The 23150-nt window shown below is 51.7% G+C and overlaps 9 protein-coding genes across 9 annotated transcripts; 2 read left to right on the top strand and 7 right to left on the bottom strand.

Annotated features, from left to right (window-relative positions):
- Positions 1–930: 930 nt before the first annotated feature.
- CDV56_106783 (serine/threonine/tyrosine protein kinase MPS1) lies at positions 931–3387 on the top strand (the record flags this gene model as incomplete). Its single annotated transcript, XM_026760402.1, has 1 exon — positions 931–3387. The coding sequence occupies one exon, from the start codon at positions 931–933 to the stop codon at positions 3385–3387; it is 2457 nt and encodes an 818-aa protein (XP_026617794.1).
- Positions 3388–4156: 769 nt separating this feature from the next.
- Positions 4157–5236, bottom strand: NSA2 (rRNA-processing protein NSA2; the record flags this gene model as incomplete). Its single annotated transcript, XM_026760576.1, has 5 exons — positions 4157–4172; positions 4234–4446; positions 4505–5047; positions 5106–5116; positions 5234–5236. 5 exons carry the CDS (start codon positions 5234–5236, stop codon positions 4157–4159), a joined length of 786 nt encoding a protein of 261 aa, XP_026617795.1.
- A 518-nt stretch (positions 5237–5754) lies between these two features.
- On the top strand, positions 5755–6447 carry CDV56_107035 (mitochondrial 54S ribosomal protein bL21m; the record flags this gene model as incomplete). Its single annotated transcript, XM_026760654.1, has 1 exon — positions 5755–6447. One exon carries the CDS (start codon positions 5755–5757, stop codon positions 6445–6447), a length of 693 nt encoding a protein of 230 aa, XP_026617796.1.
- A 297-nt stretch (positions 6448–6744) lies between these two features.
- Positions 6745–8623, bottom strand: CDV56_107082 (GMC family oxidoreductase; the record flags this gene model as incomplete). The annotated part of the gene is made up of 2 exons (XM_026760701.1): positions 6745–7007; positions 7072–8623. 2 exons carry the CDS (start codon positions 8621–8623, stop codon positions 6745–6747), a joined length of 1815 nt encoding a protein of 604 aa, XP_026617797.1.
- A 1368-nt stretch (positions 8624–9991) lies between these two features.
- CDV56_107237 (VOC family protein) lies at positions 9992–11394 on the bottom strand (the record flags this gene model as incomplete). The annotated part of the gene is made up of 2 exons (XM_026760856.1): positions 9992–11164; positions 11224–11394. The coding sequence occupies 2 exons, from the start codon at positions 11392–11394 to the stop codon at positions 9992–9994; spliced, it is 1344 nt and encodes a 447-aa protein (XP_026617798.1).
- A 1021-nt stretch (positions 11395–12415) lies between these two features.
- CDV56_107358 (uncharacterized protein) lies at positions 12416–12934 on the bottom strand (the record flags this gene model as incomplete). Its single annotated transcript, XM_026760977.1, has 1 exon — positions 12416–12934. One exon carries the CDS (start codon positions 12932–12934, stop codon positions 12416–12418), a length of 519 nt encoding a protein of 172 aa, XP_026617799.1.
- Positions 12935–15379: 2445 nt separating this feature from the next.
- CDV56_107481 (putative C6 transcription factor (OTam)) lies at positions 15380–17694 on the bottom strand (the record flags this gene model as incomplete). Its single annotated transcript, XM_026761100.1, has 2 exons — positions 15380–17156; positions 17294–17694. 2 exons carry the CDS (start codon positions 17692–17694, stop codon positions 15380–15382), a joined length of 2178 nt encoding a protein of 725 aa, XP_026617800.1.
- Positions 17695–20630: 2936 nt separating this feature from the next.
- On the bottom strand, positions 20631–21235 carry CDV56_107706 (DNA-directed RNA polymerase II subunit RPB4; the record flags this gene model as incomplete). Its single annotated transcript, XM_026761325.1, has 3 exons — positions 20631–20758; positions 20819–20946; positions 21045–21235. 3 exons carry the CDS (start codon positions 21233–21235, stop codon positions 20631–20633), a joined length of 447 nt encoding a protein of 148 aa, XP_026617801.1.
- Positions 21236–21649: 414 nt separating this feature from the next.
- trm5 (tRNA (guanine) methyltransferase) lies at positions 21650–23089 on the bottom strand (the record flags this gene model as incomplete). Its single annotated transcript, XM_026761364.1, has 1 exon — positions 21650–23089. The coding sequence occupies one exon, from the start codon at positions 23087–23089 to the stop codon at positions 21650–21652; it is 1440 nt and encodes a 479-aa protein (XP_026617802.1).
- Positions 23090–23150: the final 61 nt, after the last annotated feature.

The raw sequence follows: 23150 nt of genomic DNA on the forward strand, positions 1-23150 counted from the left end.
CTTGTGAACATGGCCGGGAGAAAGGAAAAGCGAAGGGGAACGGGGAATACCGCGGCCCAGGTCGGTCGACGTCAGGTGACTAGTCAGAAGAGCATGTGCCATGACGAGATCATTCAATTGCTAGCAAGAGTCTAGGTACTCATCTAGGTGTCTTCAGTAGAGCAAACTAGAAGAACAGATAGGACAGTGATGCCTTTCTTTTTTGCTGTACGCATAGTTGCTGACTGTATTATCCTTAAAGTTGATAGACGATGATCCTTGTGCTCGACACATCTTAGTGCGGAAGTCAATTGAGTATGAATCTATGACTCCGTAGATCAGATGCAAGCCATATTCATTTAGAATTGAGGACATGTTTCAGTCTTTCAGAGCTTGATGCTCGATGTCTGATGTTTAGTGAGCCTTTGATGACGCTCCTCTCGGCACAAGAATTATATACTTGCGGATCGGGCAATCACCAGCTATTGAAGGCTTCGGCAGCAGTAAGCTGGCAATGATATCCTGCAGCCGAGCCACACACTTGCACTCCATGTCGCACATTATGGCTTTCCAATTAATTTTGATATTCTGACTCCGTAGTTCATCCATCTCGTGATGGATCATCAGTCTGCTCTGTTGTTGTTTCTGATTGCCCCGGCAACAATGTATGCACACCACGTGACGTCCGCCGAGTCCCCAGCCACCCGCGATGTTTGTCATGACCGAGAACCAGAAACAACAGCACTCCGACAAGCAACACAACAATCACGAAACGATCCGCCCCCGCCATTGGGGCATCCGATGACTTTTGGGAAAATTGGGATAGGCGCATTGGTTGACACGTCTATGTAGGATTTATTGATCGAGCTGAGAAATGTTATGATGGCCTCTCCGAATTCTCTTTCCTCCGCATATACTAGTGGCCTGCATCGACAACCATCGCTCCGGCAAATGTCTCGTTCTACACTTTCTCGCTCCAATTCTAGACGCACTTCACCGGCACTCGACTATCATCCAACGTCGCGCAATGAAGGAGTGTCGATTCCCCGGCAGTATTCAGCCGGCGACAGCTCCGATGATGAGGTTCCGGAGCCCAAGTTCAGCGCTTCTGTCAAGGCTCTCCTCGACGAGGACGGATTAGGCTCCTCCCCTCATCTCAAATATAGCAGCCACGAGCGTCCGTCTTCAGCTGAACGCGCGATGTCGGCTGCGACGAGTCAATCAAGGCAGTCCCGAACTTCGTCGCCCCTTGATCGATCAACCGGAAGCCCCGCTCCTCGGGTAGTGCGCATAGCTCCAGCTCTCGCCAACAGCCACAGGCACGCGCGAGAAGGCTCTCCTCTCTCACAAAGTGAGAGCGTGGGTTACAGCGCAAATTATAACTCAAAAGATCTCATCACTCCGGCTCCCAGACCGCGCAGTGTTCGTATCACTGGGTCACGAAGTCATACGCGGTCGCCTACTTCGGTGTCTCCTTCCCAAAAGCGGTCTGCTGATAGGAGCTCCGTTAATGAACATTCAAGCGCAGATCGCTCGGAGAATGGGAGGACGATGAGTTACGAGGACGACTACGCCCCTCGATTTGGCACTGCATCTGTGCTTCGCTCTCGCCATGGGGAGGATGTGGGCATGCAGAGTTCCCTTCGCGTGAAAAGAGTCGGAAGGCTCACAGGGACATTTCTGAACGGACCTGCGAGAAGGGGCGTTCTGCGGCGGCAGAGCGAGGAGAACAATGACCCTCATAGCTCTTCCGCCGAACGACTTAGGGAATCGAGTCTCGATCCGAACCACGACAACGCCGAATATCACTACAAAGCTAAAGCAAGAACCTCATCATCGCCCAAGGTAACGTGGGCAGACCCCAGTCCGCCACAGGAAGCCGAGCGTCCTCGAGCATATGATCCCGCTAGTGCTTCCTCTGCGGAAGGCCCATTCTCCAGGTCTTCCTCGCCAAGATCATCCGGATCACACTCCAAATCAACACCTGGTTCAGCCTCGGAAATGTCCTCCAAGCCTTCAAGTGCTCAAGAGGAGCCTGTTTTCAAGGTCCCACCACTTCCTCAACTCCCAGCAGCCCGAGACCAAGAGAATGAGCCCCCACCAACTTTCAAACGCGATAAGCCCCAGGGCCTCACTCTACTAAGCAAACCGGAAAAGCTCTCTGTAGTCTACGGGGACGACAAGAAAGATAATGCAGAGACGCCAGCCGGAAATTCCCCTCGAAAGATTCTAGCAACACGGAGCAGCAATACTCCTCACCGGCCAGCTCCCCCTCCTCCGAAGATGTCGATGCTTGAGACTGCCACAGCGACGGGAGGAGCGGCTACGGCATCTCAATCTCGCAAAAAACGAAGCCAAGTCTCAGTCAACCATAAGCCATTCACGCGGCTGGATTGCATCGGACGCGGGGGAAGTTCTCGTGTCTACCGCGTCATGGCCGAAAACTATAAAATCTTTGCTCTGAAGAGAGTGAACCTCGAAGATGTCGACCCCGTGACTTTAGCTGGCTACAAGGGCGAGATCGACCTGTTGAAGAGGCTAGAAAATATTGATCGGGTTGTCCGTTTATTTGACTGGGAACTCAATTCGGACAAGCACACACTCAGCGTTCTGATGGAAATCGGAGAGTCTGATTTGGAGAAGATCCTGACGTACCGGTTGAATGCCGAGGATGCGGTCTTTGATATCAACTTCACACGCTATTACTGGAAGGAGATGCTTGAGTGCGTTCAGGCGGTCCACAATTGCAACATTGTGCATTCCGATCTGAAGCCCGCCAACTTCCTCCTCGTTCAGGGAAGGCTGAAGCTGATTGACTTTGGAATCGCCAACGCTATCCAGGATAACACGGTCAACGTGCATCGGGAGCAGCAAGTCGGCACACCCAATTACATGTCACCAGAAGCTTTGATCGACTCCAATGCCTCGCTTGGGCTGCCAGCCAGTGTTGGAAAGATGATGAAGCTCGGCAAGCCCAGTGATGTCTGGAGTCTCGGTTGTATCCTTTATAAAATGGTATATGGCCAACCGCCATTCGCCAAAATCGCCAAATATTACGAGCGCATCATGGCCATCCCCAATCCTAAAGTCCAGATTGACTTTCCCGCTTTTGGCGTTGGAGGAGTTGCAATACCGCCCGGGCTGATCCGTACCTTGAAACGCTGCCTGCAACGGGATCAGACCTTGCGACCGACGGTGGAAGAACTTCTCGGCCAGAGAGACCCATTCTTGTACCCTGACGCGCAACTGGAAGGCACTGTTCCAGTCAACCAGGATATGCTGGGCAGGATCCTCGTGAATGTGGTCAACCACTGCCGGACTCGGGGCATACCCAGAGACGAAGAAATAGCCGCATGGCCCGCTGGATTTTACGCGAAGATCAAGGCGGCGCTAGAAGAAAATGCTTGATGACACTTGACTCGCCACGATTTCCTTTGTCTATTGCTTCGGTTGAAGATCTCCGTTCGTGATATCCTGGATGATCCGACGACACGGCGTCCAAGTTCAGGTCTGCTTTACTGGAATAGTTTCCTTTGTAACTCATTATTTTCTTGTACATATTTTTTGGAGCCATTTCCCCCTGGTATGGGAAGTTGGGTGTTTCTGTAATGCGCTTCAGCCTTGCATGTGTATGTGCCGTGACTCGTTGCATTGGGATGCTGTTGGGTCAGCAATGGTTTCTGGAGTTTGAGTATATGGAAATATATCTAATTTATTACCTATTGAGGCGGATTGCCTTATTCTTATTGTCTGCCGTTCTTCTATCGTTTTGGATAGTCTATCCTGGATGCTTCGACTGATATGATTCATTGCGGACTGTGATTTATCTGGTATGAAGCCGGCACAAAGTTAAGATCGATTGAGACTTCTTGATGGTTGAATTCGAGAAGAGCATTCAGGGGGCTTGACTAAGATGGAAAAATATACGACGTCCTGAGAATTAATCTACGGCCAATGCAGAGATCTGCTCATCGACACACTCGTGTATCTATTTCTACTGACTCGCAAAAACGCATGGATGAACTAGAAACTATACTTTTAGGAGTTGGAACCACAGTGCGCGCCTTGAACGCCTCCCACGAATATAGACTGCTGAATTGAAGAAAATGCCAATGACAAAGCGGACTTCTGCAACGGAACTGGTATCAAGGTGCGGTGGGCTGCTTGGTGAATGAGATTAAACCAGGAGGACTCTGAACATGAATATTAGTATGACTCTGTCGGGGAGATGGATTGGGTAAGGGGGCCACATACGCATTGACTGTCCCGTCGTTCTCGGGAGTATTGGTGATCTGCGCATATTTACCCCATACGACCTTTCCGCTTGTCGTAACGAGACCCAATTCGGAGACATTGACTTCGATGATGGTTCCCTTGGTTAGGACACCCAGTTGGGTGTAGAGGGGGTTCTGGGGGTTCTTCTTGACGCCCAGGATGGGCAGTTGCACGGTGACTCCGAGCTCAGGGCTGATAGATTGTCAGTCGATCCGAAATGCAAGAGACAGATGGAAGGAAGATAGCATACTGTGTGACGTTGGCCTTCTTGTAACGCAGACCCATCGGCCTGATGAAACGCTCGTACTTGACCGGTCGCCGGGTGAAGTCGCTACCGACAAACGTGGGCTTGGTGATCATCCGCTTCCACGACTTCTTGTGCGTCTTCTTGCCCGTGTTGACGACCTTGAACATCTCCTCCTCACTGATACCCTTCACCTTGGGCAGGGGCACAGCGAACTTGGCCGCCTTCTCAGCCCGCTTGTCCTTGATAGCACTCGACAAGGCCTTGGCGTTGGTCGCCTGCGAACGGTCGAGCAGGTACTGGGGCAGGGGGGTCTTGGAAGGCTCGTCGGGCGCCGAGGACTTGACGTTCTTCTCCTCCTGTGCCTTGATGCGCTTGCGCATCTGGATCTTCTCGGCATGGCGCTTCTGCTGGTACAGCTTGGCCCGCAGACCGCGCAGGTTCTGGGCATCCTGGGACTGTTTGTGCGATTCACGGGCCTGGCGCTTGCGGACGCGCTCGTCGTGGTCGAGTCGCTTACCGTGCTGCTTTTGCCAGCGCTCGATGTACCTGCGGTTCTGTTAGAATGTGGATTGACCACAGCTGGAGTCGAGAGGGGTAGACGAACTCGTTCTGAGGCTGTATTTCAAAAGCAGTTAGTACCGGTTCAGTATTTTTTCAACCGTGAGAAATCTGCAAGTGGCCTCCATGGAGCAGCCAATGCATGATTTTGAGGGTTGTAACAGGACCACATACCATGATGGATGTATTAAAGGCAAAAATCTACTGACAAGCGATGTTGATGGTCTCCTCCTGGCCGAGACTGACACAAAAAAGTTGTTCTGCGGGCGATGCAAGTTCGATATCGATAAGTCACGTGATATTCTTATCGGTTGAAATTTCGTTGACACTCTGACTGCCGACAAAATGACTTCCCACAGTGAGGAAATTCTTAATTAAAGTCATCGACACATTGATTCAAGGACTGAGTAAGAGATTTCAAACAGAGCAACCCTAGTTTGACTGGAATTATGAACTTGATCCCGTCCTTGCTATCGAGTCAATAATATCACGTGCCACTACGGAAAGCGAGGCGGCCACATCCGCCATTCGCTGGAATTTCTCGACTCCAAAACCGCCAACACCGACGGACATCGACAACCAGCCCAGCCCAGCATCCCAGCGTCCATTGAGTCTCATCCTCGCTTGGGAGGAACGCAGACAGCTACAAGGCCGTTCGATTCCAATTGAAGCAGACGGCCAATACCCGCTTCACCATGTTCTCCCGAACAACGCTCGCAAGAGCCTTCGCCCTACCCTGGGAGCAGCAGCACAACCCACTCCTGCGCCCCAGCTTCCGCGCCTGCCTTCACCAAGCCACGAACACAAGCAGCAGCAGCAGCAGCACATTACGCCCCGAGAGCCCACTCGGCGCAACACCACGGGCCCAATCGTCCACGCCCACCGCACAAACTCAATCCCAACCCTCACAGGATCAAGCATCAGCACCCCTGCGCCTCACCAAATCCCTCCTCGAGAAACTCCCCCACCTCACCTCCCAAAAACCGCACTACATCACCGCGCACCTCCACGCGAAACCCTACCTCCTGACCGCAGGCGACCACCTCCGCCTGCCGTTCCTCATGCGGGACGTGAAACCGGGCGATATCCTCCGCTTCAACCGGGCCTCTGTGCTCGGTTCGCGCGACTTCACGCTCAAGGGGGCGCCGTATATCGATGAGCGGCTGTTTGAGTGCCGGGTAAGGGTTATGGGCGTGGATGCGGAGCCGTTGCGGGTGAAGGAGAAGACGAAGCGGAGACAGCGGCATGTGCGGAAGGTCAAGAGCAAGCACAAGTACACGCTTTTGCGGGTGATGGATGTCAAGGTCAAGACGACGGAGGAGCTGCTTGAAGAAGGGGCGGTGGTTGTCGAGGGGGAGGATGTGCCGAAGATGGAGGCTAATGCTTAAATGCGGTTCTTGGGGATGTTGGAAGGGAAGAGAGGAGAGTTCAGGGAAAATTGGGCTGATTGGCATATGGGGCTGTCAAAGGGTATGCTATGTATTGTTATTTGCCCTATATCCACTGATGGGCATGCTATGTACAGATAGATCTGACTGCACATGGACTCGTGCATTGTATTCTATATTGCAACTGATGTTGATTGCTTCTCGGTATTCTCCTACACAAGGTTACTCTTGGACAGGTTGAAATATTGACGTTGATACGGATAGTGATGTATAACTGAGGGAAACACTGAAACAACACTATCTTCCAGCCAGTATGTCGTCTGCAATCTTCTCCGCAAGAGCATACACCACCGCCTGCGGGTGTCCCGGCGTTATGAACGGAAAACTACTGGCGTCAACAACTCGCAGGTTTCGTACTCCGAAGACACGAGCGGTATTATCCAGGACCGCCAACGGGTCCTCTTCTCGTCCCATCTTACAACTGCTAGCCACATGATACACAGGCATCACACTTTTGGCCAGGTACTCGCGGATCTGCGAGTCCGTCTGGACCTGCTCTCCTGGGTACGCCTCATGTGAATCAGCGATACCCATTTCAACGCTCATGCCAAATCCGACGCTGACGCTTGAAGGACTGAATCGCCAGGTCCACATCCGTGGGGTCAACAAGCCATTGCGGGTCAATGATGGGCGGCGTGTTCATACTCGCATCTGCCAGCGTCACGGTTCCACGGGAGAACGGCGCAACGAGGGCCGTCGCGATGGTGGCGTAGTTGTGTCCATCGAGCGGATCGCCGGCTATGTAGTTGGACCCGTCGCCGACCCAGGCATTCAGCGGCAGCCATTCGATCTCCGGCCAGTCGCTCGGGACACCGGACAATGCCTGGATGGAGTCGTCGGAGAGCCGGGAGCGGTACGGGTCGGGCAGCTTCTCGAAACCGTAGTATCCGGAGCCGAAGATGGACAGCGGGCCTGTGGCGTTTGCGAGGTACTGCTCTGCAAGCAGGGCAGCCAGGGCTGGATCGTTGCCCGCTGCGGACGATGTGAGGACGTTGACTCGATGCGCGGAGCCGAAGAAGGTGTGGTCTTGCAAGTTCTGGCCCACGCCGGGCAGGTCGTGGATGCAATCGATGCCGAACTTCGAGCAGGGTCCAACGCCGGATACCATGAGCAACTGGGGAGACTGAAAGGCACCTGCAGATACAATGACCTCCTTGCGAGCATTCAAAGTGTAATTGACCGGTGCTGTCCCGAACGTCCCTGCGGTTGAGACCTGGACACCGGTTGCACCCTTGTTCGAGTCAAACAGGATTCTCTGCGCCATGGCGTTGATGTAGATCGTAGGAGCCGAGCCGCTGCTGATTGCCTCCTGCAGAAAACTCGACTCGGACGAGGAGCGCTGTGCATTCCTGGGATTGATCGTGGAGCTCCCATATGCAGCGCCTAGCAGCTTGCCGCTGTTCAGGCCATCGATCTGCTCCATGCCCACAGCAGTGAAGGCCCTCTGGGCCCAAGTACCAAAGGCATCAACACTATTGCCAAAAGAAACCTCTAGGGGACCCCCAGAAGGATCAAACGCATCCGGAGTCTGCGTATTAGTGGTATTGACATACAGACTCCGGTCCGGAGGCGTATAGTGACACGACCTCTTAAAGAACGGAAGCATCTTGTCGAAAGCATAGCTCTCGTCACCCACCTCATCCGCCCATCTCTGCATGCTGTCTGCCGTGGGCCGATGATAGAACATGAAATTCCGAGCAGAGCTACCTCCGAGCGTCTTGCCTCGGGGATAATGTGCGGTGCGATTGCCTGCCCCAGGTTGGGGGCTTGTTACGAACCCCCAGTCGATTAGCGGCTGGTAATCCTCCGGGTCTAACCCTGCATAGTATGGCCCGTAGCCAGGTACGACTGATTTATTCCCATTGTCGATCTCGTAGAAGCTTCCGGCCTCGACGACCGCGACGCTCACGGATCGGTTCTGGGCGAGTCTGCTGGCGACGGTCAGGCCGGCATTCCCACCTCCGACGATCACATAGTCAAAAGTTGCGTTGGCTCCTGGTGTCCCAAAGAAGTTTCCTAGCAGAGGGCCTTTTTGTCCGTAGGAGAGGAGGTTAGGCTTCGAAGCTAGATCTGCTGCCGCCACCAGGCTGGGGAGGAGCGGGTAAAAGACACGCATATCTTCTGCTGATGCTGAGTCGCTGACAGGAAGGCCTCCTTCATTGACCTCATTCAAGCTTAAGTACAGAGTATTTATGGTTGTTGTGGTTGCAGAAAGAATGTGACCAAGCACAGAGTAGGCGGCTAAGAGCATCGTTTTGTAGAGGCTACCACCCAACTGTGTGTTTATGGATTGAGAACACCATCGAACTCGCCATTGTGAGTCATACTGGTAGTAATATAGCAGCAGATGGAAGCCCCCCGCGTCTTGGTGCAATGAACTGCAGGTGCACCGAGCATGTTTGCTGGATGAACAGCTAGGCTGCATCTAAAGCGTGATCTCACATCAGCTCAAATGCAGCAAGGATTACACCGATCTTGGGAGCAATTCCCCCCGCGGGAAAGATGTTGATAGAATTTGAAAAGGGGGCAGGTAGTTATCGCAGTATTTGACCTTTGTGACAGAAATATCGATCTCGAAAAATGTACTTGAACAATGACACTGACTCCCTCAAGAATGCAGAAAGATTGCGGAGATTCCAGAAGTATCACATTGTATCCCAGCTTGGGAGACTATCTTACGATGACACTGATAATATGTACTGCCTGCAGCTGGTGAGATTCACTTACTATGAGGTGCAATTTATTAAGTCCACATTATAAGCAGTGACTCCCAATCCTGCAACTTGTACATCATACAGCTCCTTGGAAGATGCCCTGACAGACGATGACAACATCCTCCATCAATCAAATTATCCCCTGTAACAGAAAGAATGTTTCTTTTATCTCCTGACGCATAGAACGGACATTGACAAGATGGTATCCTTTCATCTCCGCACAAAACATTGCCAGGTAGCTATAATGCGTATATCCTCGTTCACGTCAACCCGCCATCGAGGAATGCGTTCTGGTGCGGATTCCTCTACCCTCAAGTTAGCAGAGGCAGATAATCCTGGAAATGTGGATGAAAAACTGCGTTGTGAAGCAGTGACCTCTATCTGGATTGCGAGAATCGCCCTGCGGTTCCCGTTCCAGATCTCTATGGCTTTGCTTTTCTGATGGGCAGACTGTACGTACTCAAACAAGGAGAGCTTCATCAGGGGAGTTATCAGAGATAAGGTTCGTTTGACGAGGAGATTTGGACAAGTTGATCATATAATGATTGCAGAGGCAAGCTCCAGTTGACCTCCTCTACTAAGTGAAGTCGTCATGTTCAATATCAATTGAACAGTCTACTGGAGCGGTTTATTAGCCATGCCAATGCCATATAACATTGCGGTAAGCATTCCCTTAAGGAGAAGACATCTGAAAAGAACAACAACATCATCAACCTTTGACTCCTACGAAAAGAAAATGATTCGCTAGAAATGTGCGATCAGAAACACTGTCAGTCCTCAATCGATCCAACCCCCAACTGCTGGCGACAACTCTCCAAACTCTCTTGCTGGATCTGCTCGTACAGATAAAACTCGTCCCGCACAGGAGCCCCCAGCATTCGTTGAAATCCGTCTAGATCAGTGTCAGCCTCCATTATAAGCTGCCTAGACTGTGATGTCTCCGCCAAGTTCGAATTGAAAATGCCCCCGGCGGATAACGGCAGGAAGTCCTCGTACGTGATGGGCTCGTAGTCGAGGACATTTGCCTTCAACAGCTGCGACAGGGAAACAACCTTCATGCCCTGATAAGCCCTCGTCGAGGCATGTGGTGCCACTCGATAGCTGAAGAAGGCCAGTTTCTGCGCCTGAAGCTGCGCCAGGTCATCAGGAAACTCTTCGAAGCGTTTTTTCAGGATCGTCTCGTACTCCACCGAGCCAGCCGACTGCTCCGTCGCTTCGCGGTTGACCCGAGCAAGAATCTGATCGTACAGCTGGCGCCCCTTCCGCGTCAAGGCATACCCCCGCTGCTCGACCTCGCCGAACCGGGCCGTATGCGAGCCCTTCACGTACTCGTTCCGCGCGTCGCGAAAGTACACCGTCTCCTCCAGCGCCTTGAAGCTCGTCTGACGCAGCAGGACGGGATTCGCGCGCCGCGGCGGCCCCTCGATGCGTTCCTTGGCTGGCATCCCACGCTCCCACATCATCCTCTGCACGCGATCGATATCGATCGTCCGCGGCGTAAGGTGGTTGATGTGGCAGCTGGGAAAGGAGACGATATCCGCGATGAGCGGATGCTCCGCCTTGAGGATCTGATACTCCTCCAGCGTGACCGTCGCCCTGGAATGCCACCGGAAGGTCTCCAGCCCCTCGACGATGAACTCATCGCACTCCTCAACGCTCAGCATCCCCTCCCTCTCCGCCAAATCAAGAAGCTCCATCAACCGAGGGCTGAAAATATCCCGCTGCGCAAGCGCCCGCCGCGCCAACGCCCTCGTCCGCTCCGTCAACAACTCCATCCGCAGCACGGTCGTGAACACCCGAAACGGATGCCTGGCCAGGGCCTCGCGCGTGCGCGGCCGGAACGCCGTCGCGTGCATGGGGAACCCGGCCATGCTCAGATCATAGTACCCCACGGGGGCCATGCCCATGACGGCGAACATGCGGCGGATGGTGGAGAGTTCGCGCTGGGTGCCGAGACGGATGGCGCCGTGGCGTTCGAGACGCGGTTCCTTGCGGGGAGGACCTCATCTGGGTCGATCGCGGCGTCGCCGAGCTGCTGGCTGGTCTGGAGGGCTGCCGCGTCGGCTTTCCAGACGAGGTCGACGAGGTCCCCGTACAGGGGGACTTCGGCTTTGTACATTTCCGAGAGGGCATGGCAGAAGCGGGCACGAAGGCTGTCTTGGTCCCAGGTCATTGTGCTAGCTTTTAGGTATCTCAAGCTGACAGAAAGCACGTAAGGACAAAGGACGGTCTATATCCATATCAAGATCATCCGATAACACCTCGGAGACGTTGGCCTATATACACAGGCACAAGCTCCGTCGTCCTGATACGCTCACATATCATCTGTTCTCCTCATCATCGACAGACTTCCTCATTGCCGTGCATATCCGTCCCCGGATCTCTATCCGACGGATCACGGATGTCACCCGACCAGGCCGTCTATCCTCGGTTTTAGGTAATAGGAAGAGAGGTTAAGTTGGAGCAAGCGGAGAAACGCGGAGTACGTCTGACGATGCTGCATGGACTATCGGTAGCTTCAAAAGATCAGTGATTTGTTAGTGTAGCAAATGTGGCAGCTATAGCTGGAAGTTAGCAGACTGTTAGCTCACTGAAGACACAACCTAGGGTTAGTATGAGCTAAATATAAATGAAGTAGGCGACCTGATTTATTAAAGAATGCTTAGATGAATAGCTGTTAGATCAAGCAATTCAAGCTAATTGATCCTGTCCAAAATCCAGCATTATTAATAGGGCTCTCCAGAAGCTTTAATTAACCTTAGATTTGCTCTTCTCTCAACAGTCTCATTCTTTCTTGCTGGCTAACTATACGGAAGCAAAAGTGACTTATAAGTAGCAGTACTGACTTCTTAAATAAGATTCCTGGCATGGTTTGCCCTTCATGAACAGTATTGTTCCCAGGAGTCACGGCTACAGCTGGAAGTGCTACTTATTCAAAAACTATGCCACTCGACTCCTGGAGTAACCGGCCGCCAACTGGGATCGAGCGATGGGTAAAGACATTTCCAGTTACAGAAATAGTCGAGACCTAGAGTAGTCAGAGTAGCACTGGAAGCAGGAGATTGCGCAAGCAGTAGAGGACAGTAACTCTGACAGTCTAACTGCATGCAAAACTATACAGGCCATTACATAGCATCACATCTACACCAGTAATGGCATAAGTATAACCAGCAATGCCTGAAGAGGACAAGTCCCTAGCACTGTTCCATCTTCTTCATCTTCTCCCTCTTCTCCCGCCTCTGCATCGATCGCGACTCCCAATGCCGAAGATCATTAGCAGACCGAACAGCCACTATCACCATAAAAAACCCAACAAAGAGCAACAACACAAGAACCAGAGCAAGGACCACCAGCATAACAAACCGCGCGAATTGCTGCGCCCATTGACAATTCTTTAACCTCCAGTCCCAGTAGTCCGTGGCCATTCGGGCCCAGGCGCGAAGAATCCAGTAGCCCTCTACCAACTGCATGGCGAGTAGGACGAGATGGAGGACGAGGTAGATGGTCACATCCGTAGCGGTTTTAATGCGAGGCTCAAGCCATCTTGTGAAGTCAACATCATTTTCTTTATCTTGTTCTTCTTTGCAAGAACCGATGGCATAGACCATCCAGGTAAGAATGATGAGGAGGAAGATCCAGAAAGGACCCGTGTGAAGGAGCCAGAGCACGAGGAATTGAAGGAGGGTGCAATCGGGGCAGTCCGAAGGAGTCATTTTGTTGAGACTTGTTTACTCCGCAATTAATTTAGACTGATAGACCTGTCGTACCAGGCCGCTGAAAAGCTATCTATGTGATGCCCGGGCTGTAAGGGGAGGAGAGAAAATGCATGTTGTGTCAAGTGATATGGAGTTTTAGGTCTCGACAGGGGTCTCCTTGACTAAGCACTAATTTATCCTTTAACGTAATCCACCACCGAGCCGATCACCCCTTTCGAATTCCACCAGACTTGATGTTTGAAACTATTCAAACAGCCACTATGCCACCAAAACCGCGTAAAACATCAAAAAACTTGGTGGAACAAGAGGGAAGGATTCTCTTAGCAATTTCTGCTTTAAAGATGAAATTTCTATTCGTCGCGCAGCTGCTGTCTTTGATGTTCCTTATACAACTCTCTACGGTCGAATCAATGGATGCAATTATCGGACTGAGAAGCGCGCCAATGGCCATAAAATGACTCTTAATGAAGAGGAATCACTCTTACAATGGATTCTTTCCATGAATCAGCGAGGATGCCCTCCTAGGCCTTCTCATGTGCATGAAATGGCCAATATCTTGCTTGCTCAGCGGAATCCTACCTCCCCTCCTACTATTGGAAAGAATTGGGTCACCAAGTTCATTAAGCGTCAGCCAGAGATCAAAAGCCAATATTCGCGGAGATATAATCACGAGCGAGCGAAATGCGAAGATCCAAAGGTGATCCAAGAATGGTTTCATCAGCTCCATGAGGTCATATCCCAGCACGGAATACTGGAGGATGATATCTTCAATTTCGATGAAACGGGCTTCGCAATGGGTCTGATTGCAACTACTAAGGTAGTTACTAGATCTAATATGCCTGGGAAACCTCATTTTTTACAGCCAGGTAATCGTGAGTGGGTTACAACGATTGAGTGTATCAATGCGAAGGGCTGGTCTATCCCTACCTGTATAATCTTCAAAGGGAAGGTTCATATAGAGGGATGGTATCAAGACTATGCTTTACCATCTGATTGGCGGATTGAGGTCAGTCAGAATGGATGGACGACGGATGAGATAGGCCTTCGATGGCTTCAAAAAGTCTTTATTCCTGCAACAACGTCGCGTACAATTGGACGATATCGCTTGCTTATATTAGATGGTCATGGGAGCCATCTAACACCTGCTTTCGATAAAACATGCAGAGATAACGATATCGTGGCTATCTGTATGCCTGCCCATTCATCTCATCCCCTAGATGTGGGTTGTTTTGGTCCGTTAAAGCGCACTTAACGGGGGCCTCGTTGAGCAAAGGATGCGCTTAGGATACAACTCTATCGACAAATTAGACTTCCTCAAAGCATATCCAAAAGCTCATGGCGATGTGTTCAAGGCTGGGAATATCAAGAATGGCTTCCTAGCGGCTGGAATTGTTCCTTTTAATTCAGAAAGGATACTTAACCAGCTTCATATTCGCCTTGATACCCTTCCTGTTCTAGGGAGTCAGTCTTCAAATTCTACACTTGCAACACCTCATAATATCCGACAATTAGGCAAGCAAGCCTCCTCAATCAAGAAACTTCTTAAGCAAGGATCTCACAGCCCATCTTCGCCTTCAAAACGAGCACTAGAACAGCTTATCAAGGGCTGTGAGATTGCTCTGCACAGCGCAGCCCTTCTTGCAAAGGAGAATCACGATCTACGCTTAGCCAATGAGAAAGAGAAGCAGAAAAGGAAGCGATCCAGACGCCAGATGACTCCTAATGAAGGACTCTGTATACAGGAAGCTAGGGATCTTATCCAGGCGAGAAACGAGCAAGGTAATGAGGTTGGGGGGTCATCCGTTGATTCCGCGCCTTTACCTTTAGAACCCCCAAAACGCGCTCCACCAAGGTGTTCTAATTGCTTTATTATCGGACATACTAGAGTTAGGTGCCCTACACGCTATACTAGCTAGTTTCAATGAAAAACGCGTTGTTTGGTTGTGTTGGATAGCTTCAAATTATCGAGTCTGGTGGAATTCGAAAGGGGTGATCGGCTCGGGGGGGTTGATCGGCTCGGTGGTGGATTACGTTAAGCAAGTGTCCTGGAATCCGATTGCTCCTGTAGGGTGCGCTGGTTTCGGAGAATGTATTTGCATAAAACTACACTCAGAGAAATACTGCAATAACAGTGAATGTGAACCATTAATTCGTGATCTATCCCAACCGCCGATCCAGTCTATATCCTGTTTCATCATAAGCTAGCATACAGAGAAATAATCATCAAACAAGTTATAATCGGTCCAGAGCAATTGAATCATCCAGTCATCCATCCGGGGAATCATTCGTAAATCCAGATCCAGGTTGAGCAAGTCAGGCGGTTGATTTGAGATCCGCCGCAGGTAAAAAGCGGTTGAAAGGTCGTTAGGCATAATGTGATGTAATGTAGATGATATGTGCAAGAAAAATATGGAGAATGTGAAGAATGTGAAGAAAGGGAGGTTACAACGGAGGAACTGAAGCATCCTGGACACTTTCGTCGCTGACCGAAGTAGCCGGAGAGGCCAGTCCCGAGATGACGGACGAGGCGCCGCCGCGCGCGCTGTCCTGCGTGTGGTCCATTTCGAGCATCGACTCGTCCAGCTGCGTAGCGGAGGGCAGACGAGCGTTGTTGATGGTCGGTTTGGCGGCGCTGGTCATCAGCTCGTCGATGCCCGGTTTGCCGGGGACGTGGTGGTCGAGGTTGGAGGCGTTGTCGAGGCTGTCCAGGGCGAAATCGAGGAACTCCGCGTCCTTGCGGCTGACGCTCAGCGTCCAGCGGTACTCGCAGAGGCGAAGGCGGTAGAACTCGGCCTCCTCCTTGGTGGGTGCGGTGATGCGCAGGAGGACGCCGAAGGAGCCGATGAGGGAGAAGTTGGTGCGGGAGGCGGCGGGCCAGAACGAGCGGAGGTGGGGCTGGCGGAGCCGGTTGACAAAGTCCATGGCGGAGATGAGGCGCGTTTTGGCGGCAGAGCGGCAGATGTGGGAGAGGTAGGCGTCGGCCGTGTCCGGGGAGAGGGACCGGATGATGCAGCGGTGGAGGGTGATTTCGGTTGCAAAATAGGAGAGGTGCAGTGGGCCGTTGCGGGCGGTGGCTTCGGTGACGGTGTCGAAGAGGTCGATGCTCGAGTCCATCTTCAGTTGCTGGGGCAGCGATGCAAACCATTCCTTCAGTCGGATCTGGGCCGGTTTGGCCCGTTCCAGGATCATGCGAGTCCGGTTGCCGCCGGCCGCTTTGAAGTCCTCAATCGCTTGGAGGGTGTAGAAACGGTCGAGGATGTCGGACAGGATGGTCGTCAGCGCCACCATGTGGCAGAAAAAGAGCGGACCGTGGCCGACGTCCGCGTCGTCCTGCTGCGCGTTGTCTGTGTGGAAGGCGTCGGCAAAATCCTGTTCTACCAAGTCCTTGACGGTCCAGTTGAAGGCGAAGATGTGGGACGGACGCCCGTGAACCAGCGCGGACCATTTGTCCTGCATATACAGAGCCCACGCCAGACGTTTTCGCAACCCCTTTTCCCAGGTCTCCATGTTCCAGCCGCTGCAGTCCTGGTGCAGCCCAAGCTCGAACCCGGCGGTAACCAGTTGCGCATTCAATGCATGGGTCGCGATGGTGGACTTCTCCATGAGAAGCAGTCCAGCTTGGATCGTCGAGATGGTCGCATGGGGCAAGGACTCGATGAGAAGTTTGAGCGCGGTGCTCTCGAGACGGCCAGCATCCGGGCGTCGCACCGACTGTGAGGCAGGGCCAATGTCCACAAACTTCAAAGCCAAAACATAAACAGCAGACAGCAAGAGCGGGGAAAGCCCTTGTCTGGTCCGATACGACTGACGAAAGGCATCTTCCATCAAGATAGGAAACACCGGGTGGATGCTCTCGAAATACTTCTCCACCAAGGTGGATCCATAGGGAGCAACCAGGCTCTCGATAGCATCGAGGGAGACGGACGGGGAGTCCGCGTGGGACGAGGTGTTGACGACACGCATAAAGGTACCGTCGTTACCGATCTTACGTACCCGGGCTGATGCAATGACTCCTTCGTCGTTCTGGTCGAGGGGAAGATGTTCGAGCAGGGCAGGCTCTAACTCAGTGGTCATGCCAATGTACTTGGCAGACTGGGACCAGTACCCCGATGGGATCAGGAGGTTGTGACCATTCACTGGTGAGCGGGAGACATCTGTTTTGGAAACTGGGGTGAGGGCTGCCGCTGGTTGTGGTTGTTGTTGTTGTTGTTGTTGTTGCCTGCCAAGGAGAGAGGAAGAAAGATTAGTGTTTATCTTGAAACATGCATGGGCATATCTTGATATGACGTCCGAAATCGGCATGGGGTAAGGTTCCCCACGAAGGAAAAAATAGATATTTGAACATCATCGTCATACCTCTTGATAGTTTCCACATCCTCTGGGGCGGGGTCCTCTAGTTTTCGCTTTTTATATTGCACGTCCGCCGTACCTGGACGACTGAGAGTGAAGGTACAGTCCTGACGATGGAAGTCGCACGAGTAGCATTTATTGACCATTTCGTTCATGGCGCACCGGCTCTTTCTACGCAAACAGGCGTCACAACTTGACCCATCCCGACCAGGGGCTGGCAGACGGGGCAATGATCCAATGGAGGCAGAGGAGGGCGAGATAGGCGCAGGAGTCGAGCTAGCCTGCTGCTGTTGAGAACGGGGTCGGAGAAGGTGGTGGTCTGAGGAGTGAGGCTGCTGGAAGGGAGCTGCAGACGTAGCCGCAGGGCCAGCCGTCGTGGACGACTGGAGAGTGATAACGGCAGCCATTCACTGTGGAGAAATTCTCAGGCACAGTGAGGGGGAATGAGAAAAGAGGGAAGGATCCCGATAGTGAAGACGTAGATAGAAAATGGAGATAGCAGATAGATAGATAGATAGATAAGAGATATTGTGTAGAAGATATTGTGCAGGTGGGATTATGCTCCCACACAGTCTCAAGGATAATTCAATTGGATTTGCTCTCGTAAACCGGGATGTCCGGAGACTCCAGGATGATGCTCCGCAAGAAGAGAAGCTAGAGACTCTTGCTTGGACAAGGGTCCAGGAGAGAGGTGTTGTCGGGTTGGATGATCTTTCCGCAGGCACGAATAGCTTCAAACCCAATCCACCAACCAATGGCTGGGGATGCAGCCCAAATCGACAGGATTAGGAGCACGTACGAACCGCGGAGGAGAAGCTTATCAGTAGACACCAGACAGGTGAAAAGATGAGTCTAGATAGAGGTAGAAAGACTAGACTCGACAGTCGACACAAATGCGAGGTAGAAGAAATGTGCAGTCCGGAGATAGTAGTAATCAACTGTAAAAGGCGATATCGACCGGGGAGGCGGAGAGAGCGGAACCGGAGCAAAGAATCGATAACACCCCAGTTGGCTGGTTGATCTAACGATGATGATGATCTCAGATGTAGATAGTAAACGAGGATCGCTGTTGTTGATGACAATAGAAGATATGACGAATAGAAAAAGTAATGATGTGACTGGATATTGGTGTTTTATCTTCAACAACAGTGATGGGACTTTGCGAGCGACTGCAGCAGTATCAAATGCTTGATAGTCCGCTCTGTCATTCCGCGGAGGATGAAGCTGTTTCAACTCTATGACTTATAAATGATAGGATGACGATGATACAAACTGAGTAGGAGGAGAAGCTATGGATCTCTCAGGATACAGGATTGCAGCAGAGATTGAAGAAGAAAGCATCAGTATACCAGGAGTATATACATTTGTCTTGTCTCTCCATGCCTCGCAGTCGTATATACACTTTCCATCCGGACTTTCTGCCTTCCTCCGGTTCAGTTAAGATTGGATAACAGAAACATCATGATTCCAACGAGATCCGGCTCTCTCCATGCGATCAGCTCGGGAACGACGTTTCCCACACGTAACAGATTGCCTCTGCGCCGCTGCCCATTCCCCAATGATGACAATTGCCATTATATGATTGTTCCTGGGCTGTCGCATCTCTGCTGCTTTTGATGTTGCCTCCCGAGATAAGACATCTGCGCCTGATTGGGCCGGGGGCGAGGAACCTCCTTTAGATTACGTACTGGCAATTCCTCCTCGGTTAGTCAGCATGCGATCATGCAAGAGTAGGTACTTCGGTCAAGACCTACATACCTATCCACCGAGGACAGCAGAGGAGGAAATCCGGAGAAAGTGATTTAGAAAAACTCATCTGAACTTTCGATGCAAGAATACACCCATGCCACTCCTTCTTCAGGGAGAAGCGAGACATCAAAGCACTTGACATCCAAGTCAGGGCTCAACCGAATGGGGTGAACTCGCCCGAGGTAGAAAGACTATCATCCAATCAGCAGCCTCTGATAACACTGTTTCCCTCTCCAATCACACACGCCCTGTGCAGCCCAATCTGGCTTGGTGCAACACCGGCAACGGGGATCGGCCTGCAGCTGCCCTTTCTCCACAACCGACTAGTCCCCTTTCGGCTTAGAGCAGAACTACACATCCAATGCAAAGCAAGAGTGGAGACCTCGCCAGGGCTTTGGGAGACTTGGAGTTGATATTAGCCGGGGTCCCATTGGTCTGGTTCTGATCTCGGGCATCACTGCTGCTTGGAAATGATGAAGCTTGCGGCTTAGCAGCATTTCAGGCAATGAATCTCAAAGGCGTATTGGAGGATGGAGTTTATACTTTGCATTTTAATTGATTCTCCTCCGTACCACCCCTAACTTTCTTCACTTCCATTATCTATCTACGCAGGAGTTTGCTTACAGGAACCCTACGCCGGAGTACTGCCCCCCGTCCTGCTCTATTAATATGTGGTACTACAGGATTCTTGGCGCGGTCGAAAGTCGGCACATTAGTAACAGAATCGTCTGCATCGGGGATGGATTCTCGTCTCGAACTGTAAATTGCAAGGAAGGAGTAGCAGCAACCATCAGGCCATGATTCATACATCCGTGACTTAAGCGGAAATTGTGCTTGTGACTTTGATCGGTTGAATCAGTTGTAGCCACCTTGTCCAGTGCCCTCCTGAATACTCAGGTATCACTCGTGATTACCTCATATCAAAAGCAATCAAAACTAATGTCACTATTTACGGAGTACATCCTGCTGTCATCTACTGCGTATTATTATTTATCCTGCGAGGCTGCGACGTCAAACATGATGCATGGTGACAGCCTAGCCAACTTGATATCATTTCTCCAGACTCCTGCACCTCCACTTTAACTTCTGTGTAGAGTACTACCAACTTATTTTGAAAGTTAACGTGATCCGAGTGTTGAAAACTTGAAATAACCCGAATAAAGTTATAGTCAGTGCATATCTCTCTAATTCTTTAGATGTGTACAGAGTAGATTACAGTTCTCCATGACGTCCGGGCTGAAATCCAGATGTATCTTTCCCCACGGGCGTGATCAAGTCCCCCATGGCATGTGAACAACAGACCACGTGACAAAGCGTCTTCCGACTCTGACATGTGAGACCATCTAAATGGTCATCAGCGGTACAGATCAAATCGATATCAAGTCATGCGCGAGTGTCAGCCCTCGATCCGATCATTTGAGTATGCTCGTTGCCAATTCATATTTACTGTTCGCTCAATATGCCTGCCGCAATCAATATACCACCCTACAAAAGTACCTGTAGAACAACAATGGCAACAACAACATAATGACCATCCCCAAACGCCGAAAACTCCATGCTATTCGCACCCAAACCCAACCCAGTCAAAAGGGATTCACTCAGTGAAATTCCTCAGCTTAGTCAGCTCATCCAACAGCTCCTGCAAATCCCCATCGGAGATCTTATGCTGCAGACTCGGAATAAGCGACTTGGCCTCTTCGGCATTATCGCAGCACAAGCTCCCTTTTCGTTATCAGCCACAGCCACTCCACGCAGACACAATGAACGCAAGCAAAGACATACCCAGCTGCGACCGCTCGAACATCTCCAGCTCAGTATGCGAGTTCAGCAACCGCTCCACGGCCTTGATGTTCTCCTCGTCCTTGAACCGCGCAAATACCTCCAGGTAATCCAGCGTCTTGGTGAGATTTCTAATTCCATTCCAAGCCGTTAGCCTCATATTCCTAGAAGGTGATGGACAGTGATGAAACACTGTCCCTGTAGAAAGGCTACGGGCAACGCAACGCACTCCGGTTCCTCGTATTTCTTCCCCCCGCGGCGCTTATTCTCCAGCACCTTGTTGATCACGAGCCGTGCCTCGGACAGCGATAGGGTATGTGTGTTTTGATCAGCGCCGAGTTTGAGGGTTGAGGCTGCTTCGAGTTCGCCCTGGGGGAGGGCGCGCTTGCGGTGTGTGGCTGGGGGCAGTTGGACGCTCATGATGGTTTGCGTAGCTGGACAGGAGTTGAATTCGTAAAGGAAAATGCACTGGTTTACAAACGGTGAAAGTTTGAGACGAGGGATGTCGGAGCTTGACGTTGAGCTCATGCCGGAGCGGGAAAAACTTGGAGGTGGAGGACGCGAGGGCAGTTTGAGGCGGTGACACATTCACCGCCTTCCATGTACGATCTGCTATAGAGACCCCTAGCAAAGGTCCTTGTAGTTGACATGAATGTTGTAGTTGACATGAATGCCATAGGCATTTAGCATGATTGCGTGCGAAGGGCTAATTACTCTGTCAAATTCATAATAGGGTATCAGTTTTGTTTCATATGCTCTACCAGTATATACCAAGCCTTAACGCCTTATGCTATGCGAGGATTGTCTATGAACAAGGTCCCCTAGGCCGTAGAATTATACCTTTTTGAACGCAACCTCCGCAGGCAGACGGAAGCTAGCGCAGAACATCTGCTTCTTAGGACTGACTAATCTCACATTGTGGATCGAGAGCTCAATGCTCTGATTCCCACTGCCGCCGATCCGATCCTCGGGCGTGATAGTGTACCCGATACGTTCGGATATCCGCTGGCAGATGTCAATGTGGTCGTCAAGCTCGTTCTCGGAATGGCCCGAGAAGCAATACACATGGACCATAGGTAGACGCTGGGAAGTGTGCGGAGCGAACAGCGACTCCCTGCCGGCGTAGACGCCAGGGAACGCATCGAGAAACTCAATTGCCGTGGCGGGGAGGTTCATCACGTAGTGGTCGAAGAACACCGGACGGTGATACTCCTCCGGGTGAGGCGGGGGAGCCTGCTCGACTTGATTGCCCGTTTTTTTCTCCCGCCGCACCTTGGGATGAATCGTGACGGTCACCGGCTCCGCCTCCAGGAGCTCCTTGGCAGACCAGCGGATAAATTCCCGGCCATCCTTGTTGAACGGTGTGACGAAGCCCTCCACCTTGTTCCTCCTGATTGCGTCCTGCATCACCTCGTACCCGTGCGGGTTGAGGTCGTTGGCCCAGACAAAGATCTTCTTCTTTCCGGCAGGCACAGCAAACGGCCCCACACCCGCCATCACATCACATACCATCTCGCCCTGGTTGAATTTCTCCACGAGTCGACGATGCTCCGTCTCCAGACGGCTGTTCCAGTAGACGCGGGAATAGTCAAAGCGAAACTCGCAGTCCTGCTCGTGCTGAACAACATTCAAATCATTATCACCAGCCAGAAGCTCAAAGGGGAATGTGCGGAACTCGCTATGCGATCCAACATCCTCGGTTTTGTTGATCACCGTTCTGATCGCCTTATTCTTGTCCTTCAGAATCTCCGCAATGAGATATTTGTACGGGAGGTATTGCTCGCGAAGATTCAAATGCAGCACATGTCCCACTTGAGTAAATCCCTGCGGGATCTCTTGTAGCTCGTCCTCGGGTAGAATCGAGGCGATGATATCGGCGTACGTCCAATAATCATAGTCAAGCGTCAAGTCGTACGGCCGCATTGCGATCCTCCCCCTCTCGACCAGCTCACTTATCTTCGGCGACCATGTTTCTTGATCGTCATGCTTGACAGTTTCGCGCAGCAGTAAAGCCTTCTTCACCTGCCCATCCTGGTCTGTCACGTCCCGGATACAGTTGAGTCGAGGCACGGCCAGGAGGTCCCGGCTCTTGTGTAACTCCGCTCGCACCTTTGAGATATCTGAGTTTTGAAACACCGTAGCAGCGGACAGAGGAACCGTCTTGCGAAAGAACGAGCGGTCCAAGACACGCATCGCGCGGTTCACGGGTGGTCGAAACATTTCCGGGAGGTCGCTGCTGCGGAGCGAAACGGAGGAGTCGGTCATGGAGTCCATGGACGAGAGGACGGGGTGGCACTGATGTATGCTAAGCGGGGTCTGCTGTCTAATTATATGA

This window comes from Aspergillus thermomutatus (assembly GCF_002237265.1).
Source record: "Aspergillus thermomutatus strain HMR AF 39 chromosome Unknown NODE_17, whole genome shotgun sequence".
NCBI classification, from domain to species: domain Eukaryota; kingdom Fungi; phylum Ascomycota; class Eurotiomycetes; order Eurotiales; family Aspergillaceae; genus Aspergillus; species Aspergillus thermomutatus.